Source organism: Phoca vitulina, unplaced genomic scaffold, assembly GCF_004348235.1.
Source record: "Phoca vitulina isolate PV1807 unplaced genomic scaffold, GSC_HSeal_1.0 scaffold2, whole genome shotgun sequence".
Lineage (NCBI taxonomy): Eukaryota > Metazoa > Chordata > Mammalia > Carnivora > Phocidae > Phoca > Phoca vitulina.
In genome coordinates this window covers 70343879-70362273 of record NW_022589705.1, presented here as the reverse complement: position 1 = coordinate 70362273, position 18395 = coordinate 70343879, and the positions used below count along the sequence as shown (strand labels likewise).

Below are 18395 nucleotides of genomic sequence, written 5' to 3'. Positions count from 1 at the left end.
TCTTGTTGGCCTCCTGAGGAGCTATAATGAGTAAAGAAAATATTAAGTCACTTCACACTTTGTTAAAACTAAGCTTCTTCCAAGCAATTCAAAGAGAATAGGATCTAAAGTTTTCAAATTTGGAAACATTTTTTTTTTTACCCTTGTGTTGTTTTCATAGTTGTTTGTTTTGCTTTGGGATATTGGATATTGGAATTAGAATAACTACAACAAAACAGTGAATTTTACTAAAGAAAATGAAACTCAGGAATTCTGTTCAGATAGGATAGATTCTTTTGTTGTGCTAGAAATGCTAGAAATTTCCTGTGTTGAAGATAGTAGGTTATATGGAATATTTGGAATCTGACAAAAGCAGTCACTTATTTTTTAAAAAATATACTAGGGGTGCCTGGGTGGCTCAGTTGTTAAGCATTTGCCTTCGGCTCAGGTCATGATCTCAGGGTCCTGGGATCGAGCCCCAAGTCGGGCTCCCTGCTTAGTGGGGAGTCTGCTTCTCCCTCTCCTTCCCCTGCTCATTCTCTTTCTCTCTCTCTCTCAAATAAATAAAATCTTAAAAAAAAGAGAGGGAGAAATTTTCTTTTTCTTTTTTTTTTTTTTAAAGATTTTATTTATTTATTTGACAGAGAGATAGAGAGAGAGCACAGATAGGCAGAGTGGCAGGCAGAGGGAGAAGCAGGCTCTCTGCCGAGCAGAGAGCCCGATGCGGGGCTCGATCCCAGGGCCCTGGGATCATGACCTGAGCCGAAGGCAGACGCCTAACCGACTGAGCCACTCAGGCGCCCCGAGAGAAATTTTCTTCAGAGATATTTATAAACCACAATAAAATATATTACTTTATAGCAGTCACCATATTATTGATCTCAAAAGGTATATTGCTTAGCTTCTTCATTAACCCTGGCCCCAAATGAGTTTTGGCTCTCTGCAAAAATCAAAGATGTGCTGGAGGAATGAGTTTCCTATAGATGTCTGCAGTGGTAATATTAGAGTAACCACAAAAATTATAAAGATAACCATTTTTGAATGGGACAGTATACATATAGATGTGTAATTACTATTGCTACTTTTATTTTTTATTTTTATTTTATTTAAATTCAAGTTAGTTAACATATAGTATATTATTAGTTTCTGGGGTAGAATTTAGTGATTCATCAGTTGCATATAACACCCAGTGCTTACTTACATAAAGTGCCCTCCTTAATTACCCCATCCTGCCACCCAGCCCCCCCCAGCAACCCTCAGTTTGTTCCCTATAGTTAAGAGTCTCTTACGGTTTGCCTCCCTGTTTTTATCTTATTTTATTTTTACTACTGCTACTTTTAAAATAAAGTTCATACAGGTGAACCTTAAACCTCTACAGAAAGCTTTCAGCAAGTTTGATAGGTTGATCTTTGCTTTCTTAGAACTTAGTTTAAATCTTGTATGTTGTACATTTGTGTTTTTCAGATATAATTTCATGCCTATTCTTTCCTAGCCTTGAGTCTAGACTTTGATATACCAGGGTCAACATGTATGTTGCCCTCAGTGCCTGTCAAAGACCACCATATATGTTTTATTTAACCCAATTTTGTTGGAAATAAAAAGTTAAAAAAAAAAATCATGAGAATCAACTACTGTATTTGCAGGAGCTGCCTTTAGGGATGGTCACTCCTTAATTCCACAGAGTTTTCTTTGCCTCATTCCCAAAGTGCCTAAGTTCTGGATATCAGTGCGACATATTAGCTGGACTCCACGGGCTTCCTGCTATGCCGTAACATAGTGTAGTTTAAAGTTCTTGCTTGGTAGCTAGATCTCTGCCAAAATGTGTTTCCCAATATTAATAGAACTAAATTTCCTTTCCAGTTTTTATGAATTTGTGTATAATTTGTTGACTTGAGGTAGGCAGGGGGCTAATTTGAGGCATTGGGTTAATAATTATCTGAACATTGGAAGCATCCATACAGTGGAATCATTTTCAATATATATTCTTTAATGGCTATCCATTTTAAAAAATCGTATCATTGTAGTAATTGAAGAAGTGTTTGTCCTTCCTAGTGCTGCATGTATGATCCAGCAGGCTCTGAGTTACTATTTATTGGTGGTTTCAGTTTTCCAGTGTGCATATGTGAATGGATGGCATCGTGGCATTTTCAAGAGTAATATACTGTTTGTTTTGGTTTCATTCAGGCAAGTTTATATGTTTGGGTAGGTAATAGCAGTTCTAAATTATTGAAGTGTAATTGTGTAAATAAGTATAAAAACAAAATACATGATAACAATGACCTTTTCTGGTCATGGGTATTTGGATTTAAGATAACTATAGCTTGAAATATTTAATTTGGAATAAATCAAGCCCTAGACATTCTGATTTATTTTATTTTTTTTAATATTTATTTTTTCTTTATTTTTTTTTAAAGATTTTACTTATTTATTTATTTGACAGAGAGACAGCGAGAGAGGGAACACAAGCAGGGGGAGTGGGAGAGGGAGAAGCAGGCTCCCCGCTGAGCAGGGAGCCCAGTGCGGGGCTCGATCCCAGGACCCTGGGACCATGACCTGAGCTGAAGGCAGATGCTTAACGACTGGACCACCCAGGCGCCCCTAAATATTTATTTTTTATTTAGAGACAGAGCACACGTGCACACAAGCGGGGGTAGGGTGGGGTGCAGAGGCAGAGGGAGAAGCAGGCCCCCTGCCAAGCAGGGAGCCTTATGTGGGTTTTATTTCCCAGCACCTTGAGATCATGACCTGAGCTGAAGGCAGACACTTGACCGACTGAGCCACTCTCAGGTGCCCCTGATTTATTTTTTTAATTTAATGGGTGCCTGAGTGGCTCAGTTGGCTAAGTGGCCAACTTGTGATTTCAGCTCACAAGTCATTTTCAGTCATGGGATCGAGCCCCGTGGTGGGCTTCTCGCTCAACAGGGAGTCTGCTTGAGATTCTCTCCCTCCCTCTCCCTTTTTTTCTCACCCCTAAAACAAACAAATCTTAGGAAAAATTTTTTGAGGGGGACCTGGGTGGCTCAGTTGGTTAAGCATCTGCCTTCGGCTCAGGTCATGATCCCGGGGTCCTGGAATCGAGTCCTACATCAGGCTCTTTGCTCCGTGGGGAGCCTGCTGCTGCTTCTGCCTGCTCCCCCTGCTTGTGCTCGTGCTCTCTCTCTCTGACAAACAAACAAACAAATAAATAAAATCTTTAAAAAAAAGTTACTTGAGAGACTTTTAATTCTTAACTCTACTTAATCACTTTATCAGATTTGCCTAACTTTAAACTTCTAGCCAATTGATGAATTTTAGATTGTAGATATTCCTTGTCCTTTTCTTTTTTCTTCATAATCAGGTTTTACTGGTTTGGTAATTTTGTTCTTTTCAAATAGGATAGATTTTATACACATATTTTGATAGAACTCCTTTTTATCTCTGAGCATATATAATTCTCCACTTCCTTTGTTATTCTGAATTTTGCACTATCCTCAAAACTTTTTATTACTAAGGTACTTAACATCTAAAAGAAGCAATCTTGTGAGTTTAAAAATGAACAGTCATCCCAGTTACTTGCCTGGCCAGTAGCTCTTTTCAAAGGTGACCTGTCTCAATTTTTATTTTTCCTGGTTAGGAAAGCAACACTAGTCACCAAAGACAAATATTTAAAGTCATTTCAAGTTAATTTTATTTATTATAACTCAAATTTGCCATCACAAAATATTAGAAGCTTTCATCATGTATCTTTTAAGGTGTTTATCCATTTCAATCTTTGAGGCAAGTTTTATATGTTTGTAAGAATTTGACAATATGAGAACCCCAGTTACCTCTTTAAAAGTATAATAAGTTCTGTTAAATATGTTTATTTTCTGTTATAAAAAGAAATATGTTCATTTGTTAAGCTTTGTATTTGTGCCCAGCTTCCTAGAATAGTCTTAACAGCAGTAAGACATTAGTGTTCTAGAACTGGCTTGTGAAAATAATACTTTTTTAATGAAAATTATTTAACAAATATTACAGTATATATTGGAGTGTACAGAAAAAAAGTCACTTTTTTTAAGTGCTAACATTCTCTCTTTAGTTTTACCAAGTAACTTACCTTGCATTCATATTTCACGTTCATATTAGCATTTTTTTCCTAGGTATTTTTGAGTTTCTAGTGCTTTTCCTTAAGAGTTTTCTCTTAACCCAGTCAATGCTTTTAATTAACTTAATCTTTCCAAGCTTTTCTTTGTTTCCATGATGAATATTTGTAGGATTCTTGTATTTTAGCCATTTCCAAGAGAGCCGTTTTACTAATTGTATTAGTAAATATTTAAACATCCCCAAATACATGCCTAAGTAGCATCATGACATTTTAGAGCCGGAAAGGGGCAGGAGATTAGCGTGGAGAAGTATACTGTTAGGATATTTATTAGGTGTATATATTTTGTTAGCGGTGTAGGGATGTTTGATGATCCCTGCCCACTAGGATAAGGTTTTAATTCAGTCAGTATAATTACCAGTGTAAGGGGTAAAACCTTTTGGAACACTACGGGATCTTAGTGTTTTAAAATGTCAACATAAAGGGGCGCCTGGGTGGCTCGGTTGGTTGAATGTCTGGCTCTTGGTCTCAGCTCAGGTCTTGACGTCAGGATTGTAAGTTCAGGCCCCTCGTTGGGCTCCACGCCTAGCCTAACATGAAGCCCACTTTAAAAAGTCAACATAAAGGAAGTAGTCTTTGTTGTTTTTACTTTTCCCCACCGCAAAGAAGAAAGAAGTGGTGGAATTTTCAGGGAGGATTCTCAACAATTTTACCAGTTTGAGAGGACACAATAGGGAATATAGATAGCTTTTTTTTCCCTAGTTTTTGCTTATTTTTACAAATAAAAGACCAAAATGGAATGGGGAGGTGGACAGCAAATACCAGTTGCTTTAAATGTTTTACCTTAATCTTTCTTTTTATAGGGAATTGACTCTCTTTTGGAGTAAACTGCAAAGAAGAATTGACCCTTCTTTAGACACTTTTTTGGAGCGCTGTCGTCAGTTTGGTGTCATAGCTAAAACACAGCAGCATTTATTTTGCCTGATTAGAGTTATACAAACTGAAGTGAGTAATTTTGCTTTTTTATGATGATTGTCCTGAAACGAAGAAATGAGTGGGAAGATAACTTCTCAGGCAACTCCTCTTAGATGAGGGAAAATGAGAAATAATGGACTTTAATAAGATTATGGAATTGGACATATCTAGCCGTTTCTGCAGATTGACCTTCTGGAATCCACAGCTTTTCTTAATGGAAAATAATGATTTGAAGTGACAGACCATTAGAGGAAAGGAAGATTATGTTTTTGGGCTGTCACCTCAACTACTCTATATCTATTTTTACTAGAACGATTTTCTGTTTTTTATGCAGGCATGTTTGTTTACATGTTAACATAATTATTATAAATGAAGAAAATACATTTGTATTTTTTGTATTTTCCTTAAGAATGGAGTGATACATTTTCTAAGTTTTGAAGTAATAGAACAGTTTCCAGAATCAACTCTATACAAATAGTGAACTTCTGTGCAGAAATATTTATTTCTTAAAAAGAAATGAAGTGCCATATATAAAGCCTTGTGTTTTGAGTTCAGCCCTATATATATATTAAGACCAGCCTAGAGATTCAGGATGAATCTTATACTGTGCTCTATTTTTATGTTGTTTTTAGTATCTGCTCATGACTGAGCTCTCAATATACCCATATCTGTAATGGTTAATGGGTATGTTTTATGGGTTACTTCTTTGACAACATCCAAGGATTGTTTATACTAAAGTCAAGACACAGTTGTATCGTTGATAAATCCAGTCTCCTTTAATGTTGTAAATGTCTGTAGCCTATATTTTATTTGAAGTTTGTTGGTTTGGACTTCTCCAGGGAAGACTGGAAAAGGTAAAATATTTTATTAAAAGTAAATTTGTGGTCAGATAAGTTAGGTGATAATTATTTCTAATCACTGTGAATGCAGTTGTATCTTCTATCACAGAAACAACATGTGCAAGTAATTATAGAACTTATTTAAAAAATTAGTTTTAGAACTGGCCTTTAAAAAGTTTTGTAACCTTTAAGGAAAGTATTAGTTTTCTATTGTTACATAAGAAATCACCACAAACTTAGCACTTAAAACAACACCCAGTTTGTTAGCTACAGTTTTGTAGGACACAGTGTAGCACAGCATGGCAAGGTTTGCTGCTCAGAGTATCACAAAGGTGAAATCAAGGTGTTGGTCAGGTTGCGTTCTTATCTAGAAGCTTTGTGGAAAATCCGCTTCTAAGTTTATTCTTATTGCTGAAAGAATTCAGTTCCTTTTGATTGTAGGACCGAGGTCCTCATTTTCTCAGCCACATTCTGTTTTCACTGGCTAGAAGCCTCCCTCGTCCCATACCTGCATTTTTTTAAGCCAGCAGAGGTATAAGAAATTCTCCTAATTCGAATCTGGCTTCCAGACCTAGATTTAAAGGGCTTAAATGATTAGGTCAAGCCCACCTAGGTAATGCACCTATCTACATAATCATAGGAATGGGTACCGTATTTACAGGATCCACTTAAACTTGAGGAGAGGAGATCATACAAAGGTGAGGGTCACTTGGAGGTCATCTTAGAATTCTACTTACCATGAGAAACCACAGAAAATGGGAAAGCTACTAGAGAACTAGGGAAAATGGGTTTCTGACACAGACTAAGGAATTTGCTGTCCACTTGCATAACCAGAACCCATTTCTCTTTAAGCCTAGTCTAGGGTACTTCCACTATAATCATTCATGATAACTAGCCTGAAGGGTAGAAAAGGTGTGGACTGGTAGGTGGAAGGGGAGTGAGTGTAGAATTCTTTACAAATTGAGAGACTCACCTCTGGGTTTTTAAGGAGAGATGATCTAACCTATTGCAATTAGGATCTAGTTCTGCAATGAATGGTAGATATCCCACAGTAGTAGTGGTCTAAAGAAGATGGAAGTTTCTCCCCCTCTCATATAGGTAGATAAACCAGGCAGAGTGGCCAAAGTTGCTTTTTAGTGGCTCCACATACCAGAAACCCAGGTTCCTTTTGTCTGTCTGCCATCAACACAAGTTTCCATCTCATATTCTAAGACCTAACTATTCCAGTCCTAGGTATCATGTCTCCATTCTAGATAGCAAGGTGGCAGGGGGCGAGGAGAGAGGGGCAAACTACACAAACCACACTATGATAAATCTTTTCTCACTCCCTCCCAATACACACACACACCACCGTATCTAGCTGCAAGGGAGATGAGATATATTCATTATTTCAGATTACTTTGTAACCAGATAGAAATCAGTCATTCTGTTTTTGTAGTAAAAGGGGAGAGGATATTGGGAGACAACTAATAACCAGTGACATAGCCCTTGGGATGGAACAGGTTAATGATGCTGAAAAGCTTATGTGGGGTTTAGGCCTCTTGCAGAAGGCAACAGTGAGTGTATAATGGAGAGGGCTTTATATAGTACCTTTTTATTTTCTGGGCTTCCATTTTCTATAAATAGCTTAAACCAGATCATCACATAAAGGTGCTTAGAGTAGGGGCACCTGGGTGGCTCAGTCGGTTGAGCATCTGACTCTTGATCTCAGCTCAGGTCTTAATCTCACGGTCATGAGTTCAGGCCCCAAGTTGAGCTCCACGTTGGGCATGGAGCCTACTTTAAAAAAAAAAATCGGGTGCTTAGAGTTGTTAGACTTTAAAAATAGTATGACAGAATGGATGTAGATGAGGTTATATTTTGAAATGAAAGTAATAAGAAGGATCATCTTGAATCCAGTTTATTTGGCCATATGGCCCTTTTTGGTGGAACATACGGTGCTTACTGTTTGCAAAACAAGACTTTGTCTAGTTGAATTCCTTCTCTTTAGTAATGAAGAAGCTGAAAATTAGAGGTGTGTGACTTGTAAGGATCATAAAACTAGTTTGCAGCAGAGTCAGGACTAGACCATGGGTCTTTTGACAAATTGCATAATATGGTAGAAGATTATCATTTGTAAATCAGAGCACAGGGGACTTGAAGGGTCTAGTAAGTTTTAAAATAACTCATAGGTTCTCAACAAATTATTATTAATTTGTTAAAACTCCTTTTTAGAAGACTGAGATAAATAGCAAAGAATGTCCATTCTTTCCTAAACAGCCAAATCTGGTTGAAATGGTAAAATCTATGAAATCACTAAGCACTTTTCAAAAAACAGTCTAAAAACACTGTTAATACATTCTGAACAGGTATAACAAGAAGTTACTTGTTAAAACAGTGGTGAATAAATTAGAATTAGGTTATGGAATGTGGAGCTGAATTTTGAAGGCATTGATGGACATGACTAAATTGATTTTAAACCAGGTAGCTGAAAACAAGAGTGGTGTGGCATATTATATCCAGGGCACATAGGTTATAGCCATGTCAGATAACCTTTGGAATTCTTATAGGCTATAAAGTGGTTAAGAACTGAGGTTATGCACAAAGATTGCTTTAAGTTTAAATCCTTGTTCCTCTGCTCACTACCTGGTGACATTGGGCAATTAACGTGATGAGCCTTGGTTTCTTCATCTATAAAATGAGGATAATGTATAAAAAGAGTATTTGGAGTAGTGCCTAGAATGTAGTAAGGGTTTTGTAAATTGATGATAGTTGTTTCGTTGTGTTCCTAGAATTTGGAAAGGTGCCCAACGAATAATTGCTTAACAAATTGATTACCGATTTGAACAGTAGAATTTATCCTGTTATTTTACATGGTATTCATCAGAATACTTAACAATATGCCAGCAATGTAGTAATCACTTTATCTTCATTTTTATAATAATGTTAGGAGGGAAATCTAGTATTACCACTGCTGTTATCATTTTATAGATGAGGCAGCAACAGCTTAGGAGTTAAGAACTTGTCACTGCAGTGAAGCTGGGGTTCAAAGGCCATCAAAGTCTGATTGAAAATTCTGTGCTCTTGGGGCACCTGGCTGGCTCAGTTGGTAGAGCACGCATGTCTTGATCTCGGGGTTATGAATTTGAGCCCCACATTGGGCATAGAGATTACTTATTTGTTTGTTTGTTTGTTTGAGATTACTTTTTTAAAAAACTTTTATGCTCTTAAGTACTGTATTTTAAGCCACTCTGCCGTATAATTCCACTTGTCTTTGCTCATAGTATTTTCACATTCTATTTCAGCCTCTCACGTAAGTCATCTTGTATGCACTAGCCTTTTATCACATATGACCAGATCTTTTTCCTGATTTTTGATTAGTTTCTGAGAACCTGTTGCTATAGAGAGATTTTAAAATTTATCTTGTTTTCCCCGTGGGAAGCTGAGATACAGTACACCTATAGCTAATTAGTACTAAAGTACTAATTCTTTTAGGAGAAAATGGGGAGGGGCCCTTGGGTGGCTCAGTCAGTTAAGCACTGGACTCTCGATTTCAGCTCAGGTTATGATCTCAGGGTTTGTGAGACCCAGCCCCACATTGGGCTTGATGCTGGGCGTGGAACCTGCTTAAGATTCTCTCTCTTCCTCAGCCCCTTCCCTCTCTCTAAAAAACGGCGGGGGAAGAAATGGGGAGAATCATTTATTTTAGCCTTGAGATTTTGAAAACACCCAGCTGTTCATGACACACGTGTTTCTTCAATTGAATTCAATCCTAGACTCACTTTTATACAGGTGTTCCTTCTTATACCCATTTATTTAAGCCCTGTCCTTCCTAACCAGCTTAAGACAATTCTTTTTTGAATCCTTCAATGACCTTATTTATCCTGAATTCCTTTGAATTCATGTACCTTTATTGTTTATACATTTGGCATATAAGCAGATTCCTTGAGGGTTAGAGATTGCTTTATATGCAGTGCCTTATGAAGTTGGACATTCTGTAAATGTACATTGTTATTGTTCATGGTTGTAACATCTAATCCAGTCCTTTGCATGTTGAGACAAGAAGGATCTAAATGTAACTTGCAGGAAGAAAGATTAAAGATAATTTTAAGAACTCTAAACGTTTTGAGAAGTGTATGTCTTACCAGTGAAAGTTATGTAATATTTCCATAATGAAAAAGAATAATAACCCCCCCCCCCGTTTTTCTTATAGGCACAAGATGCTGGTCTTGGGGTGTCAATTTTACTGTGTGTCAGAGCTCTTCAACTCAGATCAAGTGAGGATGAAGAAATGAAGGCATCAGTTTGTAAAACAATTGCTTGTCTTTTACCAGAAGATTTAGAAGTCAGACGAGCCTGTCAGCTTACAGAATTCTTAATTGAACCCAGTTTGGATGGATTTAATATGTTGGAAGAACTGTATTTGCAACCAGATCAAAAATTTGATGAAGAAAATGCACCAGTTCCAAATTCTCTCCGATGTGAGCTCTTACTAGCTTTAAAGGCCCACTGGCCTTTTGATCCTGAATTTTGGGACTGGAAAACTTTAAAACGACACTGCCACCAACTGCTAGGACAAGAAGCCTCTGATTCTGATGATGATCTAAGTGGCTATGAAATGTCTATTAATGACACAGATGTTTTAGAGTCATTTCTCAGTGACTATGAGGAAGGTAAAGAAGATAAACAATACAGAAGAAGAGATTTGACAGATCAGCATAAGGAGAAAAGAGACAAAAAACCCATTGGTTCTTCTGAACGATACCAGAGGTGGCTTCAGTATAAATTTTTCTGTTTGTTATGTAAGCGGGAATGTATAGAGGCCAGGATTCTTCATCATTCTAAGATGCATATGGAAGATGGAATTTATACCTGTCCGGTTTGTATTAAAAAATTCAAGAGAAAAGAAATATTTGTTCCTCATGTGATGGAACATGTTAAAATGCCACCAAGCAGAAGGGACCGCTCTAGAAAGAAATTACTGTTGAAAGGCTCTCAAAAGGGAATTTGTCCCAAGAGCCCCTCTGCAACCCTGGAGCAAAACCAGTCATTGGATGAACAAGCCAAAGGAGAGTCTCATGAATATGTCACATTCAGCAAATTAGAAGATTGCCACCTGCAAGACAGAGATTTGTACCCATGTCCTGGCACAGACTGTTCCCGTGTATTTAAGCAATTTAAATACCTAAGTGTGCATCTTAAAGCTGAACACCAAAATAATGATGAAAATGCCAAGCACTACTTGGATATGAAAAACAGAAGAGAGAAGTGTACTTATTGTCGACGACATTTCATGTCTGCTTTTCACCTGCGGGAGCATGAACAAGTGCACTGTGGTCCTCAACCTTATATGTGTGTATCTATAGATTGTTATGCAAGGTTTGGATCAGTGAATGAACTACTTAACCATAAGCAAAAACATGATGATCTGCGTTATAAATGTGAATTAAATGGCTGTAATATTGTTTTCAGTGACTTGGGACAGCTTTACCACCATGAAGCACAACACTTTAGGGATGCGTCTTACACCTGCAACTTTGTTGGCTGTAAAAAGTTCTATTATTCCAAAATTGAATACCAGGATCACCTCTCAGTGCATAATGTTGAAAGTTCGAATGGAGATGTGAAGAAATCGGTGAAACTTGAGGAGGCTGCACCAGGTGAAAAGCAAGATTGTATTGATCAGCCCCATCTACTTGACCAAACTGATAAATCACATTTACCTGAAGATCTTCTTTTCTGTGCAGGATCAGCTAGTTCTCAAATAGAAACTGCAGAAAATCTGAAAGAAAACAGTGACAGTAATTCTAGTGATCAGTTAAGTCATAGCTCTTCAGCTTCCATGAATGAAGAGTTAATTGATACACTGGATCACTCTGAAACCATGCAGGATATATTATTATCTCATGAGAAAGTCTTTGTGCCCTCCAGTTTAAAAGAAAAATGTTCCAATGTGGCAGTTTGTTTCGATGGGACTAAGTTTACCTGTGGTTTTGATGGCTGTGGTTCCACGTACAAAAATGCAAGAGGGATGCAAAAACATCTACGGAAGGTTCATCCATACCATTTCAAACCCAAAAAGATAAAGACAAAAGATCTCTTTCCCTGTTTGGGTAATGAGCATAATCAAACAACTGAAAAGTTTGATGCAGAACCTAAACCCAGCTCAGACACGAACAGTGACTCTCCGGATGAAGGTCTAGATCACAATATTCATACTAAATGCAAACGAGAATATCAAGGTTATTCCTCAGAAGCTTCCATTTGTGCTTCTAAAAGGCCATGTACAGAGGATACCATGTTGGAACTTTTGTTACGCTTGAAACATTTAAGCTTGAAAAACTCAATAACACACGGATCTTTCTCAGGGTCATTGCAGGGGTACCCATCCAGTGGTGCTAAGTCTCTTCAATCGGTTTCACCTACTATCTCAGACCTTAATTTTCAGAATCAAGATGAGAATATGCCAAGTCAGTACCTTGCACAGTTGGCAGCTAAGCCTTTTTTCTGTGAGCTTCAAGGATGCAAATATGAATTTGTGACCAGAGAGGCTTTGTTAATGCATTATCTTAAAAAACATAATTATTCAAAAGAAAAAGTCCTTCAGTTAACCATGTTTCAACATCGGTATTCTCCATTCCAGTGTCATATTTGCCAAAGGTCATTTACAAGAAAAACACACCTTAGGATTCATTATAAAAATAAACATCAAATTGGCAGTGACAGAGTAACTCACAAACTGTTAGATAATGAAAAATGTGATCATGAAGGCCCATGCTCAGTAGACAGATTGAAAGGTGATTGCTCTGCAGAACTTGGCGGTGATCCCAACAGTAACTCTGAGAAGCCACACTGTCACTCTAAAAAGGATGAATGCAGTTCAGAAACAGATTTGGAGTCATCTTGTGAAGAAACGGAAAGTAAAACCTCTGATATTTCATCACCAATAGGTAGTCATAGAGAAGAACGTGAAGGACGAGAGGGACGAGGTAGCAGGAGAACTGTTGCCAAAGGAAATCTCTGCTATATTTTGAATAAATATCACAAACCATTCCATTGTATCCATAAAACTTGTAACTCCTCATTCACCAATCTAAAAGGCTTAATTCGTCATTACAGAACTGTACATCAGTACAACAAAGAACAATTATGTTTAGAGAAAGACAAAGCAAGAACCAAAAGGGAACTTGTCAAATGTAAAAAGATATTTGCTTGCAAATATAAGGAATGTAACAAACGCTTCCTGTGTTCCAAAGCTCTTGCTAAGCACTGTAGTGACTCTCATAACCTAGACCATATTGAAGAGCCTAAAGTGCTTTCTGAAGCTGAATCTGCAGCAAGGTTTTCCTGTAACCAGCCTCAGTGCCCTGCTGTTTTTTATACATTCAGCAAGTTGAAGCACCACTTGATGGAACAGCATAATATTGAAGGAGAAATACATTCAGATTATGAAATTCATTGTGATCTTAATGGCTGTGGCCAGATTTTCACCCATCGGAGTAATTATTCTCAACATGTATATTACCGACATAAGGACTATTACGATGATCTGTTTAGAAGCCAAAAAGTGGCAAATGAAAGGCTACTAAGGAGTGAAAAGGTATGTCCAACGGCACTCGCTCAAGGGCATGAACATCAGACTACCAGGAGATCATTTAATGCTAAGGCTAAAAAATGTAGTTTAATCAAAGAAAAGAAGGCTCCAATTAGTTTTAAAACAAGAGCCGAAGCCCTTCATATGTGTGTGGAGCAGTCTGAGCACACACAGTACCCCTGCATGGTTCAAGGATGCTTATCTGTGGTGAAGTTGGAGAGCAGCATAGTGAGGCATTATAAACGCACCCATCAGATGAGTAGTGCCTATTTAGAGCAACAGATGGAAAATCTTGTTGTCTGTGTTAAGTACGGTACCAAAATTAAGGAGGAGCCCCCTTCTGAAGCAGAGCCTTGTATAAAGAAAGAAGAAAATAGCTGTGAATCAGAGCACACAAAGCACAGCCATTCCCCAGGTGACAGTAGCGTGACTGCCCAGAACACGGATTCCCTTCATCCAGGGGAAAGGGAGGGAGGTCAGAAAGGATGTACAGAAAGCAAACCAGTGTTTGATGCAGATAATCTGCTCTACAGAGGAACTTTGAAATGTAATCATAGTTCAGAAACCACTTCTTTGGAACAATGTAATATAGTTCAGCCTCCTCCTTGTAAAATAGAAAATTCCATACCTAATCCTAGTGGGATTGAAAGTGGGACTTATTTCACAAGTTTCCAGCTGCCTTTACCAAGGATTAAAGACTCTGAAACTGGGCAGCAAAGTTCAGGGCAAGAAAACACTGTAAAAAATTCAACCCATGTCCCAAAAGAGAATTTTAGGAAGCATCCACAGCCCAGGTCATTTGACTTGAAGACTTATAAACCTATGGGATTTGAATCTTCATTTCTGAAATTTATTCAGGAAAGTGAAGAGAAAGAAGATGATTTTGATGATTGGGAGCCTTCGGAGCACTTAACATTAAGTAATTCTTCACAACCCAGTAATGACTTAACAGGGAGTGTTATGGCAAATAATATGGTGAATGACAATGACCCTGAAGTTGACATACCTCATTCTTCCAGTGACTCTGCAATTCATGAGAACCTGACTGCAATCCCACCTTTGATAGTAGCTGAGACAGCAACAGTTCCTTCCTTGGAAAACCTGAGGGTTGTATTGGACAAAGCATTAACAGACTGTGGAGAGCTTGCCTTAAAACAGCTTCATTATCTTCGGCCAGTGGTTGTCCTTGAAAGATCTAAGTTTTCCACACCAATTTTAGACTTGTTTCCAACAAAAAAGACAGATGAGCTTTGTGTAGGAAGTTCCTAAATAGCAATTTTGTTTTAGAAACAGACTGGCTCCAACACTGCAACATGGGGACAATTGCCAACTTGAACAAAGGCTGAGAACCAGCCACACCGTTGTTTAGGGTAGAATAGGCTGTGTATTTACATGAATGTATAATATCTATGTCAGCAGTATTGGCTGAGTCCATTAGCTCTCCAGTTGGTTTATTGATTGGGGTTTTTTTTGTTTGTTTGTTTATTAAAAAAATGGAACTGTACTCTTGTTTGGTGCTAATTAATACATCAAAATATATTGGGGCTTCCTTTTTCAAATTAAGTGTGCATGATTGTATATGGAACAAATACTAAGATCCCAGGGTGGGAGGGCTAGGGAAAGGGATATGGAGTTCTTACTTGACTTGAATGTGCACCTGAGGGTGCTTTGTGTAATATATTGTACACTACAGCATCTTATATTTTTTGAGTTGAGTTTCAATAAATTACAATTTTTCACCCATTTCTTGTTTACTCATAATGAGTTTTCATGCCATACATAAACTGAAACTGCACTTGTATTTTTCTGGAATGTGCACTTACATTTTGCCCCAGTAGTTTTTTGTTCCTTATTAACCAAACCATTTAGATGAAGCTTCTTTCTGAATGACTATTGTCTTAAAATTTTTGTGCAAAGAAAATTCTGAAATTGAGTAATTAGCTCTGAGAGTCAAGGTAGCTCCCAAAAGAGGATGTCCAGGATTTACCTGGGTAGAAAGAGAATACCAAGCAGGACATGAAGAGCATAGATGGATGTAGTCATGTTTCCAGAGAACTACAAATAATTTGGTAGGCTGCAATGAAAGGGGAGCACTGAGGTGGATGAGATTATTGTAGAGAGAGATGGGCAGGAACCCAACCATGAATGCTAAGAAGTTTGGACTTGAGTCCACAGGCAGCTGAGAGCCTTTGAAGGATTTGAACAAAATAACATGATGTTAATTGTAATAATGTTAAATTAATAACAAGTTGTAGATCACTTGAGTATGATTTGAGGAGCTGAGAATGGAAACATACTAAGACTGTTGAAGTACCTGAGGCAAATGTGATGAGATTTTATACTGTTGGTTGCAGCACAAGGAAGAGGAGATGAAATTGAGAAATTTAAAGAGAAGGTTGTTAGGCTTTGGAGGGTGAAAAAAATATTTTGAGGAAAACTGGAAGATTCAGTAGTGATGCATCCAATTGGGGAGGGAATACAAAAGGAAGAAATGAATTTGGGGGAAGAGGATGGAAAGCCAAGATGAGCTTGGTCTTTGGATGTGTTGAGCCTCAGTGGACTGTGAGCCATGTATGTCTGATGACAAGGAAAGCAATGTGTTCTTACAAATACAGCAGCTTTATTTTCTGTTCCTTGTGAGGTTCTCAAGTCGCTTTCATTAGCTAGTAATGAAGTGATTCCGACAGTCCTAACATTCCTTTCTTAGGCCTATGGTTAGAATTTTAAGATCTTTTCTCTGACTCTTAAACCTTGTGTTTTTGGCTCTTAAGCAATTTCATTCTGCCACCTCCTTACCGTAAGTCTAAAGCACACCCCTGCCCCGTGCCCAAGTGGTTTCTTAGTTCAGATCCTAGTAGGTAACGGGGTTCTCAATCTGTTGAAAAAGTGGCAGAAACCGTGGACCATCCTAGAGGCTAAGGCTACTACTGACTCCTGAGGACCTTTAGCTAATTTCTGTGGGCTTCAGTTTCCTCACCTGTAAGTGAGGAGATAAGGGATATCCTCTTGAAAAATCACTTTCTATGATCTGAGTATGAGAAACGTCTGGTGGCTTCATTCTTAAAATTCCTTATACTAGAGATTCTTAGCCCAGAACAAGAGAAAGTTGCTAGTTGCTTAAGACTGAACTACATCCATTCAACTACTCCTAACTTCTACCCCCTGAAAGAACCAAGTGAGTCATTTGTAGTGGAACCAAACCCTAATTTTCAGAACTCTATTGAAAGTTTGCTTCAAGTACAAGCCAAAATGGTTCATCATAAGATTACTTTCTGTTCCAGTTGGAGCATCTTGCTTCATTTGATTTTTATCAAAGACAGTGTTTTATGTCAAACACAGCATGTGCAGTTCTATGATAATACAGAAGGTCAGAGCTATTTTTGTAGGTTTTAGTACTATCATTTTTACTTGATATGTCTTTGGGATTTGTCCCAATGCTGGTCCAAACCTGGAAGCATTGACTTCGTTTTTAAAGCCTTTTTATTTTTTTTTTTTACTTTTAAAGATTTTGTTTATTAGAGAGCAGGGGGAGGAACAGCGGGAGAGCAACAAGCAAACTTGGCACTGAGCGTGGAGCCCCATGCAGGGCTCTATCCCATGACCCTGAGATCACGACCTGAGCCGAAATCGAGTTGGAGGCTTAATTGACTGAGCCACCCAGGTGCCCCTCGGAGCCTTTTTAAATTCAAGAATGCCCCCTAAATGGTGGGTATAAGTTGGGTGTGCCAGACACTTTCATTCTATCATTTTGCCCAGAATTCTCTTGTTTCAGGGTTTCCCCATGTTCATGAACACCTGTGAAAGAGAGAGGGTGGGGAATGATGGAGAAGAAAGTTTTTGATTAGTATTCCTAGAGGTTCCATCCCAAATCTATCCTCTCTTCTTTGTCCCAGGTTGCCTACTTCTCACCTGCATTGCCAAGAACATAGTCACTGGAGGATGGAATTGGTCATTAACCAAATATTTAAGTGCACCCATATTTAGAGACAGTTTCAGATGCTTTGGGAGATAAAAATACCAAAGTAAGTTTATCAAGGCATCTGCCAGTGTGGAGCTTTCATGTGAGGGCTGGGGTAGCTTAAACATTGTTAATCAAAGTGTGGCAGTGGACCAGCAGCATGGGCATCACCTCGGAGCTTGTTAGAAATGAATGTCAGGCCAGGCCCCACTCCAGACCTTCTCGCCCCAAATCTGCATTTTAGTAAAATCTCTAGATGATTCATAGGCACAGAAAATTCTGTGAGGCAATGACTAGAACAAAGTGGAAAGTACTGTGAGAATTCAGGATAATTATACTTTTTTAAAAGCACTTTACATAAAATTATCTTGTTGAATTTTCATAACTTCATGAAGTAGGTACTGTTACCCTCATTTGACAGATAAAAACTTAAGGGTGAAGTGTTTTGCCTTGCCGATAAAAGCTGGGAATAGGGGGCGCCTGGGTGGCTCAGTCGTTAAAGCGCCTGCCTGCAGCTCAGATCCTGGTCCCAGAGTCCTGGGATTGAGCCCCACATCGGGCTCACTGCTCAGTGGGGAGCCTACTTCTCCCCCTTCTTGTGTTTCCTCTCTCGCTGTGTCTCTCTCTGTCAGATATTTAAAAAAAAAAAAAAAAAAGCGGGGAATAGGCGGAGCCTAGTCTCCCAATTTCTTGATATCAGAGAGGGGAACTTAATGTGAAGGAAGAACATTGGAAGTTGCAAGTGGCATTTAAATAAGTACCAAAAAACCATAGTTCTGTAATTGAGTATATTGTTTGTGGAAGTGAATAATGGGAAATAAAGTTTGAAGTATAAGTAAAAGCCAGGTCATGCAGATCCAATTCCAATCACACATCTATTATTGATATTATTGACATTTTCTCATTTGAGGAAAGAAAGGAAAACTGGTTCATACTGTTTCTGTGAGTCCATTTTTCTTTCTGAGAGAAACTTATAAAAGTCAGAAGAGTTGCTCAGTCCCTTCTCCC

The 18395-nt window shown here is 38.2% G+C and overlaps 1 protein-coding gene across 1 annotated transcript in view; it reads left to right on the top strand.

Moving 5' to 3' along the window:
• The window catches only part of RLF (RLF zinc finger), a 90023-nt gene extending 72305 nt beyond the window's left edge, over window positions 1-17718 (top strand). Inside the window, exons 7-8 of the mRNA XM_032432003.1 lie at window positions 4906-5047; window positions 10049-17718. Of these exons, the coding sequence (XP_032287894.1) occupies window positions 4906-5047; window positions 10049-14698 (4792 nt within the window). The 3' untranslated portion in view covers window positions 14699-17718. The remainder of the gene's footprint in view (window positions 1-4905; window positions 5048-10048) is intronic.
• The last annotated feature ends 677 nt before the right edge of the window (window positions 17719-18395 follow it).